Genomic DNA, 15667 nt, shown 5'->3' with positions numbered 1-15667 from the left:
ACGCTGCGCAGTGCAGCCAGAGCATGCTTTCCACCGTATGACACCCACTGGGTCACTCTCCTGCTTAAACACCTTTCTGCAAAGCGGTGTGGGTGTCAGGATACAAGTCTGGCTGCTTGGCACAGCAGGGTGGGCCTCCCCGCCCCTTTCCCAGCCTTAACATCCTGGGATGGCTTTGTACATGCTTTTCTTTGTCAGCCTTAAATATACCTCCTCGCCCTCATTCACTTACCTGGCTACTACTGTCTAGCGGATCTTTGGTTCCTAACCTAGGCATCTCTCTCTTCCTCAAGGTTCTCAGATCTCCACCACTCACACAGCACACAATACTGCTCCCTAGTACAGACCTGAAGTCCCTCCTATTTGCCCCCTAGCACTCTTCCACCCTGGACTCAATACGGTCACTGTATCCATTCATCTGTACCCTTCGGTAGACTGCACACTCCGTGAGGTGCACCCTCTTATCCCCATCACCCTGCTGAGTGCCAGGGCACTCCATAACTGAATGTGGTTTGACTACAAAATGCTCCCTTTATGTTCCTTTGTTCGAACTTTGTTCCCAGCTGGTGTTGCCAGTCTGGAAAGTTCTAGTGCCTATAGGAGGTGGAGCCTAACTGCAGGAAGTGTGTCACCAGAGGTTGGCCTTGAGGTTTTATGGCCACCCCCCATTTCCTGTCCACTCTGCTTCCTGACTACAGACACAATATGGTGGGCCTCCTCACACTCCCACCAAAGGCCTTCCCTGCCGTAACGGACTGGAACTGGTCCTGAACCGTGAGCCAAATAAACCTTCCATCCTTAGGCTGTCCTTGCCAGACATTTGGTTGTAGCAATGAGACAAGTAATTTAATTCAACGCCCCCCACCCCATATTTGAAATCTTATCACTTAAAACTATCATTTAAAAGATCCTAGGGCTAGGGAGATGGCTTCATGGGCAAGCATAATGGCTTGAGTTTGAATTCCCAGCACCCACATAAAAGGCCCAATGTATCATTGCGCCCCTGTAATCTCAACACTGTTAGTTAAAGGAAGGAAAATCTTGGGGGCCACTGGCCAGCCAGTCTATCCAGTCAGTGAGCTCTAAGTTCAGTGAGAGACCCTGTATCAAAAAAAAAAAAATGGCAGAAATGGGACTGGAGAGATGGTTTGGTGGTTAAGAGCATGCACTGCTCTTACAGAAGACTCTGTTCCCAGCACCCACATTTAAGAGCCTCATAGCTACCTGTAATTCCAGCTCTAGAAGATCTGATGCCCTCTTCTGTCCTTCAAGGGCACTGCACTCACATGTACAAACCTATACACACACACACACACACACACACACATACATATACACATAAATGTAAAAAGATCATGGAAAGCAGTAGAGCATTAACCTCTGGTCACACACACACACACACATACACCATCAACAACAGCAATAAATCCCAAACCAGATGTGATTGCACACACTTGTAATCCCAGTACTTAGGAAGCCAAGACACAGTAAACATCATGAGTTCAAAGTCAACAAGGGTTACATAACAAGACCCTGTATCAAAATAATTTTTTTGCATAAAATCGGGCATCATTACAACTAACACAACAACTTTTATTCCTTTCTTAGGTCGTGTTTTCTCCTAATCTGGCTTCTGCAAACTTCCTCCCTTTGATCCAGTGGTTCTCAGCCATGGGTTTTGACCCTTTTGTGAGTGCATATCCTACATATCAAATATTTACATTATGATTCATAACAGTAGCAAAATTATAGTTATAAAGTAGCAACAAAAATAATTTTATGGTTGGGGGTTACCACAACATGAGGAACTGTATTAAAGGGTCGCAGCATCAGGAAGATTGAGAACCACAGCTCGAATCCCTTTGTCTCTAGTCTCTTCCCCTAAGAAACTGGACCTTGCCGGGCGGTGGTGGCGCACGCCTTTAATCCCAGCACTCGGGAGGCAGAGGCAGGCGGATCTCTGTGAGTTCGAGGCCAGCCTGGTCTACAGCGCGAGATCCAGGAAAGGCGCAAAGCTACACAGAGAAACCCTGTCTCGAAAAACCAAAAAAAAAAAAAAAAAGAAAAAAAAAAAAAGAAACTGGACCTTCCATCCTGGATCATCTTATTTAATTGCCATCAAATACTCTTTCTTAAAGAACCAGATAGGAAGTAGTTGGGGCTTTCTAGAGTTCTGAAAGCAGCCATAGGCCATGCCTAAAGTGAGCATAACTGTGTCAACAAACTATAAAAACAAGCCATGGTCCATATTTAACCAGTGGACTACACAGTTCACCAATCCTGAAATACATCACTTGAGCACAAACCTTCCTCAATCGAGAGCTACAGTTGCCCCAGAGAGGAAACAGCCTTGTTTTGTTCAAACACAGAAGCCATTACAGAGGCAGCGTGGACTCTGAAGCCAGATAGAGTCCACTTATATCTCCATTCCGTCACCCACTAGCTTTGTGACCTTGGACCAGTTACCTAATCCTTCTCTCAGTCTCCTCCTCTGCAAAATAGGAGTAATAGAGGCTTTGAGCAGCTGAAACAAATTAAAACATATGAAGTCCATGGAGCAGAGTGTGGCGCTTATCAGGGATACGTGTACATATATATAAATGTTAGCATGGAGGCCACAAAGGACTCCCTCTGCTTCAAACCTCACTGGTGAGCAGAGATACTGGTAATGAAGAAGGGAATTGGGATTGGGAGGATGTCTCTGTGGTTAAGAGTTCTGGGATGGCTATTCTTGGTTGTCAACTTGACTACATCTGGAATTCACTACAAATCCCTCACAGGTATACCCAGTGACTTGTGTTCTTAGTACTTGTGATGGCTGTTCCAGATGTAGTCAAGTTGACGACCAAGCATACCCAGCACAAGTACTTATTGTAAAAGCAAGAGGACCCGAGTTCTAATCCCTAGCACCTACGTGAAAACCAGGCATGGCCACAAATGCCTACAGCCCCAGTGTTGGGAGGCTGATCCTGGGAGCTTGTAGGCCAGCCAGTCTAGCCCCAAAGGAAACAAACCATCAAGCTGCAGATTCAGTGATGGACCCCACCAAAAACGAACAGACAAAACAACAACAACAAAAAGCAGTGGGGGCTGGGGAGATGGCTCAGCAGTTAAGAGCACTGGCTGCTCTTCCAGAGGACCCGGGTTCAATCCCCAGTCCCGATAAGGCATCAATCTGTAACTCCAGTTCCAAAAGATCCTATGCCCTCTTCTGGCCTCTTCATGCCTGCCCTACCCAGGCATGCAAGCAACGCGTAGACATACATGCAAACAAAACACCCATAATACATAAAATAAAATAAAATGGAGGGCAATAGAGGAAGACTCCTGAAGTGCCCCACTCTGTCCTCTGCATGCAGATGTGAGGGTGTGTGCACACACCACACACACACACACACACACACACACACACACACACACACACATCCTCTTCTTTTTAAAACGTGTGTGTGTGTGTGTGTGTGTGTGTGTGTGTGTGTGTGTGTGTGTGTGTGTGTGTTAAGGATAGTGCCACAGCACACACATGGAAATCAAAGGACAGCTTTCAGGATTCCATTCTCTCCTTCCACCATGTGGGTCCCAGGGATCTAACTTTGCTCCATCAGGCTGGGTGGCAAGAGCTTTTAACCCCTGAGTCATCTTCATGGTCCAGTTCTCATTCTCTTCGTATTTGGCATCCAAACCTTGCCCCAGATGACCATTCTCTTTGATTTATTCCAAAATCATGGCACCCTGCTGTTTGAATTACCTGCAGCATCAGTTCATCTCCCAGGTGCCCTCGGGCCCACCCCTGAGCACTGCAGGGGACTGTCTCGCAAACTAGTCACTTTAGCGCACAGTGGTTTAATCAGATGGTACAATGCAGCATTCTGAGGTTTGGTTTGGTTTGAAACTCTATAGTCCAAGCTGGCCTTGAACTTGTGATCTTCCCAGCTCTGCCTCCTGGGTACTAGGATTACAGGCAAGTGCCACCACCTGGTTGGTTGTGACACAAAACAGAAAGGACACAATCTCCAACAATGAATGAAAATGATGAAAAAGCTTCAGTGAGAAGAGAAGAGCCCTTTCAATGGCTGTGCCGAGACAATGCAACATGCACACAGGACTCTCCCGCCTCATGCGCGAAGATGGACTCAAAAGCCTGGTGACCCGAGTTCAGTCCCCAGAACCTATGTAAAAGTGCAGGTGTGGGGTGTGCATCTCTAACCCCAGCACTCCTGCGGTGAGTTGAGGAGACGGGAGAACCATCCCGTCTCACGGAGCAGCCATCCTGGAGTACAACACAGTCTACAACACAGAAACAAGAAACTCGGCCTCGAGAACAAGATGGAAGAAGAGAACCGATAAGAGGCGTCCTCTTGCCTACACATACACACCCGAAACTACAGATGTCCAAGCCGGATTTCTAGATCTTCATCTCGTAAACGACACAAAGGGTACTTTCACTTGCCCTCCCCACAAGTCTTCCCGCCACTGACCTGACTGTGTGATGCTCGGAAGCCCTAGTCGAGGAGCAGCAGACCAGCCCTCGGGTTCTCCCGACACCCCGCTGCAAGTGAACTTCAGCTCCACATGTGAACACAGCTGAGCGTGGGAATCCCGGCTGAGCGTGGAAATGCTGGCCTCCAGTCACACAGCCTAGCAGTGGGGCTTGAACAGTGCTGTGGCAGCAACAACCCGTAGTGATTGAACATAGGCTTGTCGTGCTGCGCTTTCGTCCTTCGGCTCCGAGGTGGAGGGTGCTCTCCCAAGGGTGCAAGCAAAAAAGAAGAACTGGCTAGAAGAGCTCTGACTTCACCCATCACTGAAATACTTTGTACCTGAAGCGCAGCCACCTGGAGAGAAAAACATGGTGGCGGCGCTTCACGGTCACCTGATTAGGAGGAGCCTTGGGTTTGGTTCTGACTCAGAAGGAACTAGGCTGTCACTAAGAGGCCCCCCCACAGCACCCAAGCACTCACAGCCAAGTCTGGGCTTGGACCCAGCGAACATATGAGAAAAATGACCACCCCAGAGCCACCAAAAGGGCGGGAGAGCTGCTGTTGCCGGGCCCGCCCTCAAGGATCACAATGACTGCATGAGCTCATGGAATGTTGAAGTTAAAAGGAAAGGGGCTCTTATGTCACAAAGTCATAAGTGGGCGGGCATCCTTTTTGACCAAGGTCCAGGGGGGATAGAGCTCTATCTTTGTCCCGGATGAGCTCCATCCAGGCCTAGCAACCTCCCCCAGACAGAGTTGGAGGCAAATCCATGCATGCCAGATTCCCACCGAAGCCGGCTCTCCTCCAAGCTTGCTTGGATGAAAAAATAGCTCCAGGTTCCCTTGGGATCTGCCCTCGAGAGGGCAGCCGTGCACATAGTTTGAAACAGAGCTGAATGGACAGGTGTGCCTCTTAGGGACGCAGCCACCAGGGGACAAGAAGCTGTCAGCCCCCCAGAGAGTCCTGGCAGCATGGACGATGATGATGATGAGCCTCTTGAGTCTGAGGCCAAAGGTGAAAAGGCCCTTATCTATCTCCCTTCCCAGAGTAGTGCCCAGTGATCGGGTAGACCCCAAAAGCCCTTCTCCCTCTGCCTGAGTCTCTGCAATGGAGATGACGTGTGACATTTGCGACAGGGTTTAGAAACCACTCAAACATAGTGAGTGATGGTGCTAAACTTGGCTCTCATGAGGGCTAACCAATCTTAATTTTCATTTTGTAGACTGGCTGACATCACGTTGATAGTTAGAAACCAGCCATACTGGAAATGTTTACACCACATGAATTGGCTGATAGTTGTTAATTTGCTAGGATCCCCCTGGTTGAGTGGAAATCTAAAACTATGAGGGTTTGGAGATTTGGATCAGCACTTCGAGCTTTTTGCTCTTCCAGAGAACTCTAGTTCACTTCCCAGGGATTCACAATAACCTGAAACGCCAACTCCAGGGGGTTCGACGCCCTCTTCTGGCCTCTATGGGCACTGCAAGCATACACACTGCACAACTCCCAACACATCTCTTTCTTCCTCTCTTTCCTTCTCTCTTTCTTTCTCTCTCTTTCTTATTTATTTATTTCTCCCTTTCCTTCCCTTCCTTTGTCCCTCCCTCCCTCCCTTTCCTTCCTTTTTTCTCTTCCTTCCTTCTTTCCTTCCTTTCTTTTATTGTTTGACATATAAAGAAACAGAGTCAGAAATTTGTCCCTTTTCTCAGAGCCCAGGGCGGCAGACTGGGTAGCTGAGCTTCTGAATGCTTTCTGACCACTGAGCCCCTGCTACTCAAATTAGATGTCACATGGAAACTTGTCACGGCGGCTTAGGGATAAATATCGGGACCTGGCTCTGTGATCAAAAATGAAGACACGGGTTGGAGATATAGCTCAGTGGTAGAGTGCTTGCCTAGCAAGCACAAGGCCCTGGGTTCGATCCTCAGTCCCCCCCAAAAAAAAATTAAAAAAAAAATGAAGACACACATCTGCTTGGGATCATTAAGAAGCCCGCCATCCAAGAATCTGAATTGTGAAAACAGGGGTTGGTGGGGGTACATAATGCTCAACCCACTCAAAGTGTAGATGAGTAAACATGTATGAAATTATCAAAGAATAAAAATAATAAAACCAACAGGTGAGAGAGAGAGAGAGAGAAAGAGAGAGAGAGAGAAAGAGAGAGAGAGAGAGAGAGAGAGAGAGAGAGAGAGAGAGAGAGAAAGAGAGAGGGCTGGCCCTGTCTGCTAGGCCTTTGGGAAGCACAAGTGTGGCTTCCTGAACCCCCTGAGGCCTGCTGATGTTGGATTCGTCATCTCTGAATCCTGTGTGTGGCTCCCAGGAGCCCACCACTCCCTGGCCCAGTGAACTAACTAACCACATCCAGCAAGGACAGGGCCCGGAGTGAAGGAGACACTGCTGCTCTCACCAGAGCCTCATCCGGTGAAGACAAGCACGCTCAGTCACAGCAACAAACTTCAGCTCAGGGGACACCCTCAAGCCTGTCCTTCATAGGCCCAGGAACAGTGCCGAACTCGAGGGAAGGGAAGCTAGGCCGCCTTCCTAGACATCTGACTGTCCCCTTGCTCCCTGGAACGGATCCGGGTCTGTTTTCCTTGGCATCCAATCCCAGTCCCCACCTATCCTGCCCGTCACCTACCTCCCGGCGGCACAGCGTGTGACCATGAAGTAGCCCAGGCTTTGGAACACATCTGTTCACCACAAAGAGTAACAGATTCAACAGCAGACCCCAAAATCCTTCCATGCAAATGATGACAGGGGAGTGTGAGCGAAGGCCCCACCAAAAGCAGGCAGATGAGGGACGGGGACAGGAGCTGCCTGCCAACAAGGGACACAGGGACTCCACCAACTCAGCCATATGGAGGTCTTATAGAAGGGGGTTTCCCCAGCAGGGCTGCTGCGTGAGGCTATGGGACAAAGGCTGCAGGCAGAACCTGGGAGGGAGGCAGACTCTAAGGGGAGTCAGTGGCAGGTGTCACCCAATGGGCTGCAGGTTTGAGTCCCTGAACTGGACGGGCTTTTCTTCCAGATGAGGCCTCATTAGCGCCTCACAGCAGCGATGACACCCTCTACTGCGAAGCCGAAGCCCCCCCAAGCGTTGAGAAAGAGAAACCCACCCAGGAGGATTCAGAAACCGACTTGGAAATTGAAGGTGAGGTCAACATCTGCGGAGAGGTGGGGGGCCAGCCAGCTTCCTCGGGTACTGGAGAGATGTGATTCCACCAGAATGTTCCTCTCTGTCCTACTGGAAGATCGGGTCAGGAAGGCTATGCTCGATTCTAGAGCACCTGCTCCTCCTGGTTGGCTGGGGACAGACAACACAGGACCTTCTGAGCAGGACCCACATCAGGTTGTTGTTAAGATCTAAAGCAACACACAGAAGTGTCTGATCTTTAAATCTCTCTCATATGACTTGTGTGTGTGTGTGTGTGTGTGTGTGTGTGTGTGTGTGTGTGTGTGTACATGAGTCGAGGTGCTTTCACAGAGGCCAGAAGCATCAGATACCCCCTGGAGCTGAAGTTACAGACCGTTGCAGCCTTCTTGACATAGGTTCTGGCAGTTGAATTCAGGTCTTCTGAAAGAGCAGTATGGGCTTTTAACCTCTGACCTACCTCTCCAGCCCCACCCCACCCCACCCCATGTGACTCTCATGTGATTTTCCCATAACCCCAGAAGGCGGACTTTATTCCATCTTTTCTAGAAAGGAAACAGAGGCTTAACGATTGTGAGAGTCACCCAAAGACACCAAGAGCTGGCCAGGGCTCCCTAAGCTGATGCCACGTTTGACCTGTCTTCGGCATTCAGGATTCCATTCAGTACCCTAGAGTGTCTCTGCTGCCCTAACCCTGGGGCTTTCTGGTCACCTAAGAGCTCTCGTTTCTCCTGCTTCAGAGCCCCAAGTTTTGTCACAGAAATCAAGCATCCTGGTTACCCCATCGGACGGAGCTGAAGCAGACACTCTGTTCTCGCAAACAACACATGGCCAGCATCCCTTCCTTCCTGTTATTCCCTCAAGGAGAAAAGGGCCAAAAAAGCTCGTTTGTGAGCATCTGTGAAGCGAGGGGAAAAGGATGCTGCCCCATTGGGCAGGGGCAGTCTTCAGCTTTTCACACTTTGTCTAGCCCAGTCACCATTCTTCTCTTGTTGCTTTTGTCTTAGTGAGAAAGGGTTGCGTGTAGTCCAGACAGACCTTGAATTCACTGCATAGCCAAGGATGACCGTGACCTCTTGATCCCACCCCCTGCCAAGTGCTGAGATTACTTCTGCGCATCGTTATCCCCACCCTCTCGTGTGTTCTCGAACGTGGGTGGCAGTCAGTGATTCTCAGGCCACATCAAAAGAGGAGGTCAAAGTGGCCCTTACCCCCAATGTCAGTTTATAAGACTGTCTTGCTGGGCAGTGGTGGTACACGCCTTTAATCCCAGCACTCGGGAGGCAGAGCCAGGCAGATCTCTGTGAGTTTGAAGCCAGCCTGGTCTACAGAGCGAGATCCAGGACAGGCACCAAAACTACACAGAGAAACCCTGTCTCGAAACAAACAAAAACAAACACAAAAAACAACCCCAAACTGGTTTTTTGTTTAAGCAGGTGCTTCTCCAAATCTTTGGCAAAGTTTTATTCATGGCTCACAGTTTTTTGTGGTGTTGGGGAATCAAGCCAAGGACTCACATATCTGTGACCTCGTGACTTCACTCTCCTGCCAAGCTGCACCACTGGCTGTGACTTATGTTTTAAGAAGACTAGCTGGGGCTGGAGAGATGGTTCAGTGGTTAAGAGGACTGGTTGCTCTTCCCGAGGACCCAGGTTCAATGCCTAGCACCCACACGGTGGTGGCTTACCACCAGCTTTAACTCTAATACAAGGGGGTCCAGCACCCTCCTCTGCTCTCTGTGGGCACCAGCACACACGGTGGATGGACATACAAGCAGAGCAAACACCTATACACATAAACTTAAGTAATAGTAGTAATAAAAAGCAGTGTTAGTGAAATGAAGATTGAGTTAGAGATTCTTTCGACCATCAAAAGTCAGCAGTGGGGTGTTCCTTGACCCTGCAGTGTTGTCTGAAGGCAGACAGAGGGGTTGGGCCTTTAAATACCACTTACGACCAGTCTTTGAATGTGGCCAGCCTGGGAAGGTGACCAAAGGCATACTGTTCCTGTTTCCTAGAAAGGCCTGCAACATAAAACCACTAGCCTCTCCTCTTAACCAGAGGGATATATCCCCCTGGGCTATCTGAAGCTAGTGTCGTCTCTCTTCCCAAACTCCTGGCTCTGGGCTTGGAGTCTATATGAGCGAGATCCAGGACAGGCACCAAAACTACTTGGAGAAACCCTGTCTCAAAAAACCAAAAAAAAAACAAAAACAAAAACAAAAACAAAAAAACCAAAGTGCAAATGCCTGAGGAATGTCCCGAGGTTGACTTCTGGCGAGATCGTGCACAAGTACACACACACACACACACACACACACACACACACACGCTCGCGCATGCGCAAACACACACATAAAAGTATGTGTAGAACCATTTCAGTCATTGACAGAAATTGTTTTTAATCCCAAGTCAAAACTGATTTAATAGCTTCGTTGTGATACTTGAGTCATTGTTGTTTTTTCTGTTGGCACAGAGGCTGCGCCTTCATCTTCCGCTGTTTTAGCCAGTAGCTGTGGCTCCGCCCTTAGAGCCTGCTTCTCTGGCAGCAGCCTGGCCACTCAGGCCACAGCCTGGCGGGAATTCTGTTCCTGAAGACACCGGCTCTGTCGCTGCTACCATATATGGCTCTTAATTAAATCTCTATCGTTCTGTTTATCATTAAGACTCGGGAGTCAGAGGCTGGGGTGAAAACCCGATAGCTCAGAGAAGTTAAAGAGCAGCCAGTTGACCTTCTCTCTTTGCTGACATCTAAGAGAGAGAGTGTCCTTCCCCTTCCCTCCTAAAAAAAAAAAAAAAAAAAAATGCTATATGCTATACTAAGTCCCCCCCACTACTTTCCGTGTGCCTCTCTATTGTCTTCCAGATACCCTCTGACTCTTTACGATTACTTTCTGTCAACCCGGTCTCCTGACCCAAGGTTGATTTCATTTAACTCATGCAAACGCAAACTCAGGGTTCACAGTGTGATCAAATATTCTGCAGCAAGTTAAACATTGTAGCCAGGTGTATCATCATACACCTTTAATCCCAGAATTTATGAGGCGGAGTCAGGTGGATCTCTGGGAGTTCAAGGCCAGTCTGGTCTATATAGTGAGTTCCAGGACAGACAGAGCAGCTGCATTAAAAAGACCCTGTCTCAAAATTAAACCAAAAATTGGGGAGGGGGGGCTGGAGAGACAGCTCAGTGGTTAAGAGCACTGGCTGCTCTTCCAGAGGTCCTGAGTTCAATTCCCAGCAACCACATAGTGGCTCACAACCACCTGTAATGAGACCCGGAGCCCTCTTCTGGCATGCAGGGACACATGTAGGCAGAACACTGTATACATAATAAACAAATCTTTAAAAAAAAAATTGGGTGCAGGAGAGGTGGCTCAGCAATTAAGAACACCAGCTGCTTTTCCAGAGGAAGAGCACCCCCATGGCAGCTCACAACAGTCTGTAACTCCAGTTCCAGGGGATCTGACACCTTCACACCAAAGCACATAAAGTAAAATTTAGAAAAAACTTCAAATATTTTTGTATTGTACTGTAACACAATCACATTATAATCTAACCTAACTCAAAGATATACTGATTTGATATGTACATACTGAGGAATGGATAGTAGGGAAGTACTGAAAGTCTCTGTTTTTCATAGTTAAACCATGTGGGATGTTTGTTTGTTTTGGTTGGTTTTTTGTTTGTTTGTTTGATTTTGGCTTTTGGTTTTTTGAGACAGGGTTTCTCTGTGCCCTATCTTGCAACTCACTCTATAGTTCAGACTGGCCCCAAACTCAGAGATCCTCCTGCCTCTGCCACCCCAGTGCTGGGATTAAAGACATGTGCCACCACTGCCTGACTAAACCATGTTTCTACAAGAGGGGAACATTGTATGCGCAGAAAAAAAAAAACTGCCATTCATAATATACAAGAATCTGGAGTCGCAGCCCAGGTGTTTTGGTAGCTGTGGTGTTGTGTAGTGCCACAGCGTGTAAAGTGCTCAGTGTGCATGCTGTGTTCAGAGTGAAGCCTGTGGTGAAGACACAAGATGCCACATGGACGAGCACATCTGGAAACACACTGGATTCATCTCATGTGTGACTGTCAATTAATCTGCGGTCATCACACCTTCAGAAACATTTTACTGTGGCCAGTTTCTTGTGCCCACCACATTTGGTCACACTCTCCTGTATACACATCATCATCCACAGCTGGAAAAGCTGAGTTCTACAGCACAGACCCACAAGGGCAGATCCCAGGCAGAGGAAAGCCCAAGCGGAAGAGTACCTCCCCCGGGGCGATTGGGGCTGAGGCAGACTGGAAGAGAACCCTCATTTCATTCTGGCTTTCTATACAGACACAGAGAAATTCTTCACCATCGGACAGAAGGAGCTGTACCTGGAGGCCTGCAAACTAGTAGGCGTAGTGCCCGCCTCCTACTTCATCCGGAACATGGAGGAGCCCTACATGAACCTCAACCATCATGGGCTGGGCCCCAAGGGCACCAAGGCCATCGCTATAACTCTGGTGGTGAGCATGCTGGCCAACGGAACACATCTGACCTGGTGGAAGAGGCTTAACAGGGTGGTTAGTTTGACATTTAGAGGGTGCTCTCTTTGGTGTCTAAAGAGCAACTTACCCTGGTCCTTTCTCAGTCATTGGCCATTGTTTTCCCTGTTAGCTCATGGAAGAGGCTGTACTTTGAAGACTGTGGCCTTTCCTAGTTGGGAAACAAGGCATCAGCCAGCCTGTATGGACTAGAACCAGGCCCAAGAGTTACTGCAAGTACAAAATGTAGGCCTGGATCTCCATTCCAAAGCTGAACTTGGCCGTACATGGAGCCACTACTGAGCCATTCCATTCAATGTCTGCCTTGCACATTATCATTTTTAGAAATCATATTGCAGAGTAAATCACATTTTTCCACATGAATAATATTATCTCTTGGCTTGCCATGACCAAACAAGGACTTGACCTTGAATTCTTCACAGAGAAGGGGGGGGGGGTGATGTCAGGTGACTTCCTATATTGCTCTCCATCATATTCAGGATCTCTCACCGAACATGGCACTCACTGATTCAGCTTGACTGGCTGGCCAGCAAGCCTCAGGGTCCTCCAGTCTCCACCTTCCCAGCGCTAGGATTACAGGCATGCACCTTTACGTAATGCTGGTGCTGAGGATTTGAACTCAGATCCTCATGCTTGCCTGGCAAGCACATTACCAACAGCGCCACGGTCTCAGGAACTCTTCCACATGGCCACACTGGGGACCAGGCCTCCAACACAGCACCCTGGGATGTTCACGTGCCTGGGATGTTCTAGAGAGAAACCAAGCTCTGGAGCAGAGTGGACAGAGAACCACCTTAGTCACTAAACACGTCCTTGTCTTTCTTCCTCTCCCACGGTGACGGTCAAAGTCCAACACGACGATCCTCAAACTGGAGCTGGAAGACAACTCCATCATGGACGAGGGCATCCTGAGTCTGATGGAGATGCTGCAGGAGAACTACTACCTACAGGAGCTGGTAGGGCGCCCTCCTCCACCAGCTCCTCCTGGCACTCCTGGGGACTCAGAACCACTCAAGCCAAGCCAGAGCCCCCCAGCCCAGGCCCAGGTCATCTTTGGGCTATCTCTAACTGGTCGGTGCCATCCTCCTCTCTAGACACAACTTCTCAGAGAAGGGCCAGGTATCAAAGGCTGGCTCAGGCACTGTACCCTGTGGCTGTGGGAAAACCTGAAGAGCCATTTCTGGCGGCTCCTTACAAGTCCCGAAATGGAATGGTTTACCCATGCTTTCTTCTTCTTCGGAAAGCGGGGACCTGGTGAGGTGGCTCATTTTCAAATCCTCCAAATGAATACTGCCTCGGGCTTCAAAACAAACAACTGATAGGCTTATCTGAAATACCAGGGCTAAACTGAGGGAGTCAGGTGTCATTAAAGACAATATTGGAGAAAAATGAGATTCCATGGGAGACATAAAGGAAGCCAGATTGGGAACAAGCTTCCTTGCCTCCCATCTCTCTGTCTTTCGCATTACCTCAATCCTAAGCCTTTTACCCCATCTCACCCCCTCACTCGTCCCCTGACCAGCCCCCACCCCCTTGTTTTTGAGGGCCTTTTTTGTGCTATTCTTTCCTGCATGTGTGTGCTCTTACCTCTCAGAACGTGTCTGACAACGACCTTGGTATAGACGGAGCCAGGATCATCTCAGATTTCCTCCAGGAAAACAACTCCTCGCTCTGGAAACTGAAACTTTCAGGTGAGCCCACGGGAGGGGAGGGGAGGGGAAGGGAGGAGGACGATGCTGAGAACACAGGGAGAGGAGAGCAGAGGATCTCAGGAGAGCAGAGGATCTCAGAACAGCACGCTGCATCTTCCCCTTGCTGGACCAGGCAGCCTTGTCCCTCCAGGGCCACACCAACATCCTGTTTTCCCAAACAAGCTCTCTTTGCAGTATTCTTGGCTTGGACATCTCCACCTTCTGGGGTCTGCCTGGCTCGTGAGCCTTACTCTGTCACTTCACACCTTCACTCCCACATCATCTTTGAAAGGGACTTCTCTGACTCCTAGCACGACAGCAATGTCCTATCTATCACCATTACGCTCTGTCCTCTTTCTCCAGCTGTCTTAATGTCTGTTAACCACGTGATTACTGCCTGTCTACCTTGAAATGAGTGATGCCCCATCCGTTATTGGGGGAACAGGGTCCCTTGGAAACTCTAGTACCCAGACACGCCCTCACTTGGGTTTGCAGATGCATGCTGTCTGCGGGGCTCTGGAACTTCTAAGCCAAGAAATGAGTATAGAGAGTGGTCCGATGCTGAACAGTAGGACCTCTTTGGAGGACAACTCTTTGCCCGGTTGGCTTGGGATTCCCATAGATCCGTTTTGATGCAGGTGGTCCAAAACTGTGAAACTGACAGAGAAAAAAAACCCTAAAAAGTGGACACTTGCAGTTTCAGAAAATAGAACTCTCAGACACAGACAATGTGTTCACTACTTTTCTGTTTCTGTGGTAAAACACTGTGACCTTGTGGAAGAAAAATCTCAAGATCAGGAGATGACTCAGTGGATAAAACACCTGCTGAGAAAGCATGAGGACCTGAGTTCAGATCCGCACCACCTGTGTGAAAGCTAGGTACAAGTGGTGTACGTCTGTCACTCCAGATCAGGGGAGGGCAAGAGATGAGCAGACCCGAGGATCTGTGAGAGATGCTAACTCAGAAAATAGGCACAGGGTAATAGAGGAAGTCATCCATAAACACACACACACACACACACACACACACACACACACACACACACACACACACAGAGATTGTTTTTAAAAAAGACATTGGTGAATAAATTCAATAGCATATTAGATGTAGGTGACTTGAAGTAGTGAAAAGGATATTTTATCTTTGCATTACAGGAAATAAACATGTAGATAAAAGAATATGAAAGACTGAGCAGATCCAGCATAGCTGGTAGGCGTTCCAGAAGAAGAGAATGAATAAGCAGGAATATTTCAACAAAAATCGCTGGCGTGTTTCCTGAAGTCTCAGATCCAGAAAGTGCAGTCAGTCCGAAAGGAGCTCAATGAAAGGAAATAGACACCAGGAGCTGGGGAGATGGCTTAGTGGGGAAGTGCCTGAGTTTGCACCTCCAGAACCCGTGTGGAGAGCTGGCCCGATGGTGTGGCCCTCCAGCTGGGAGGCAGAGGCAGGAGGATCCCGGAAGCTTGCTGGTCAGTTTAGTCAAATCAGTGAGCTCCAGGCTCAGAGCGAGGCCCTGTCTCAAAAAACTAGGTGGAGAGCGCCTGAGGAAGACACCTGATATCAACCTCTGGCCTCCACCCACCCACACACACAGATAGAGGGGCATGTGCACGTGCGCGCGCGCACACACACACACACACATGCACACATGTACACATAATCACATACACATACAAAATAACAAAATAAAATTTAGAAAAGAATTCCACACCTGAATTTGTCAATGAAAAAACATCCTTTGAGATACGAAGAAGTGTCTTAAAACATCCACATCTTAGTATCCAGAAAAGGAA

The 15667-nt window shown here is 48.7% G+C and overlaps 1 protein-coding gene across 1 annotated transcript in view; it reads left to right on the top strand.

Annotated features, from left to right (window-relative positions):
* Positions 1-5452: 5452 nt before the first annotated feature.
* Positions 5453-15667, top strand: part of Lrrc74a (leucine rich repeat containing 74A) — a 28491-nt gene continuing 18276 nt past the window's right edge. The window contains exons 1-5 of the mRNA XM_052738228.1: positions 5453-5495; positions 7510-7632; positions 11971-12143; positions 13031-13138; positions 13777-13873. Coding sequence (XP_052594188.1) covers positions 5453-5495; positions 7510-7632; positions 11971-12143; positions 13031-13138; positions 13777-13873 — 544 coding nt within the window. The remainder of the gene's footprint in view (positions 5496-7509; positions 7633-11970; positions 12144-13030; positions 13139-13776; positions 13874-15667) is intronic.

This window comes from Peromyscus californicus, unplaced genomic scaffold (assembly GCF_007827085.1).
Source record: "Peromyscus californicus insignis strain IS unplaced genomic scaffold, ASM782708v3 Scaffold_15__1_contigs__length_86483966, whole genome shotgun sequence".
Taxonomy (NCBI): domain Eukaryota; kingdom Metazoa; phylum Chordata; class Mammalia; order Rodentia; family Cricetidae; genus Peromyscus; species Peromyscus californicus.
This window is presented reverse-complemented; position numbering and strand designations above follow the sequence as displayed.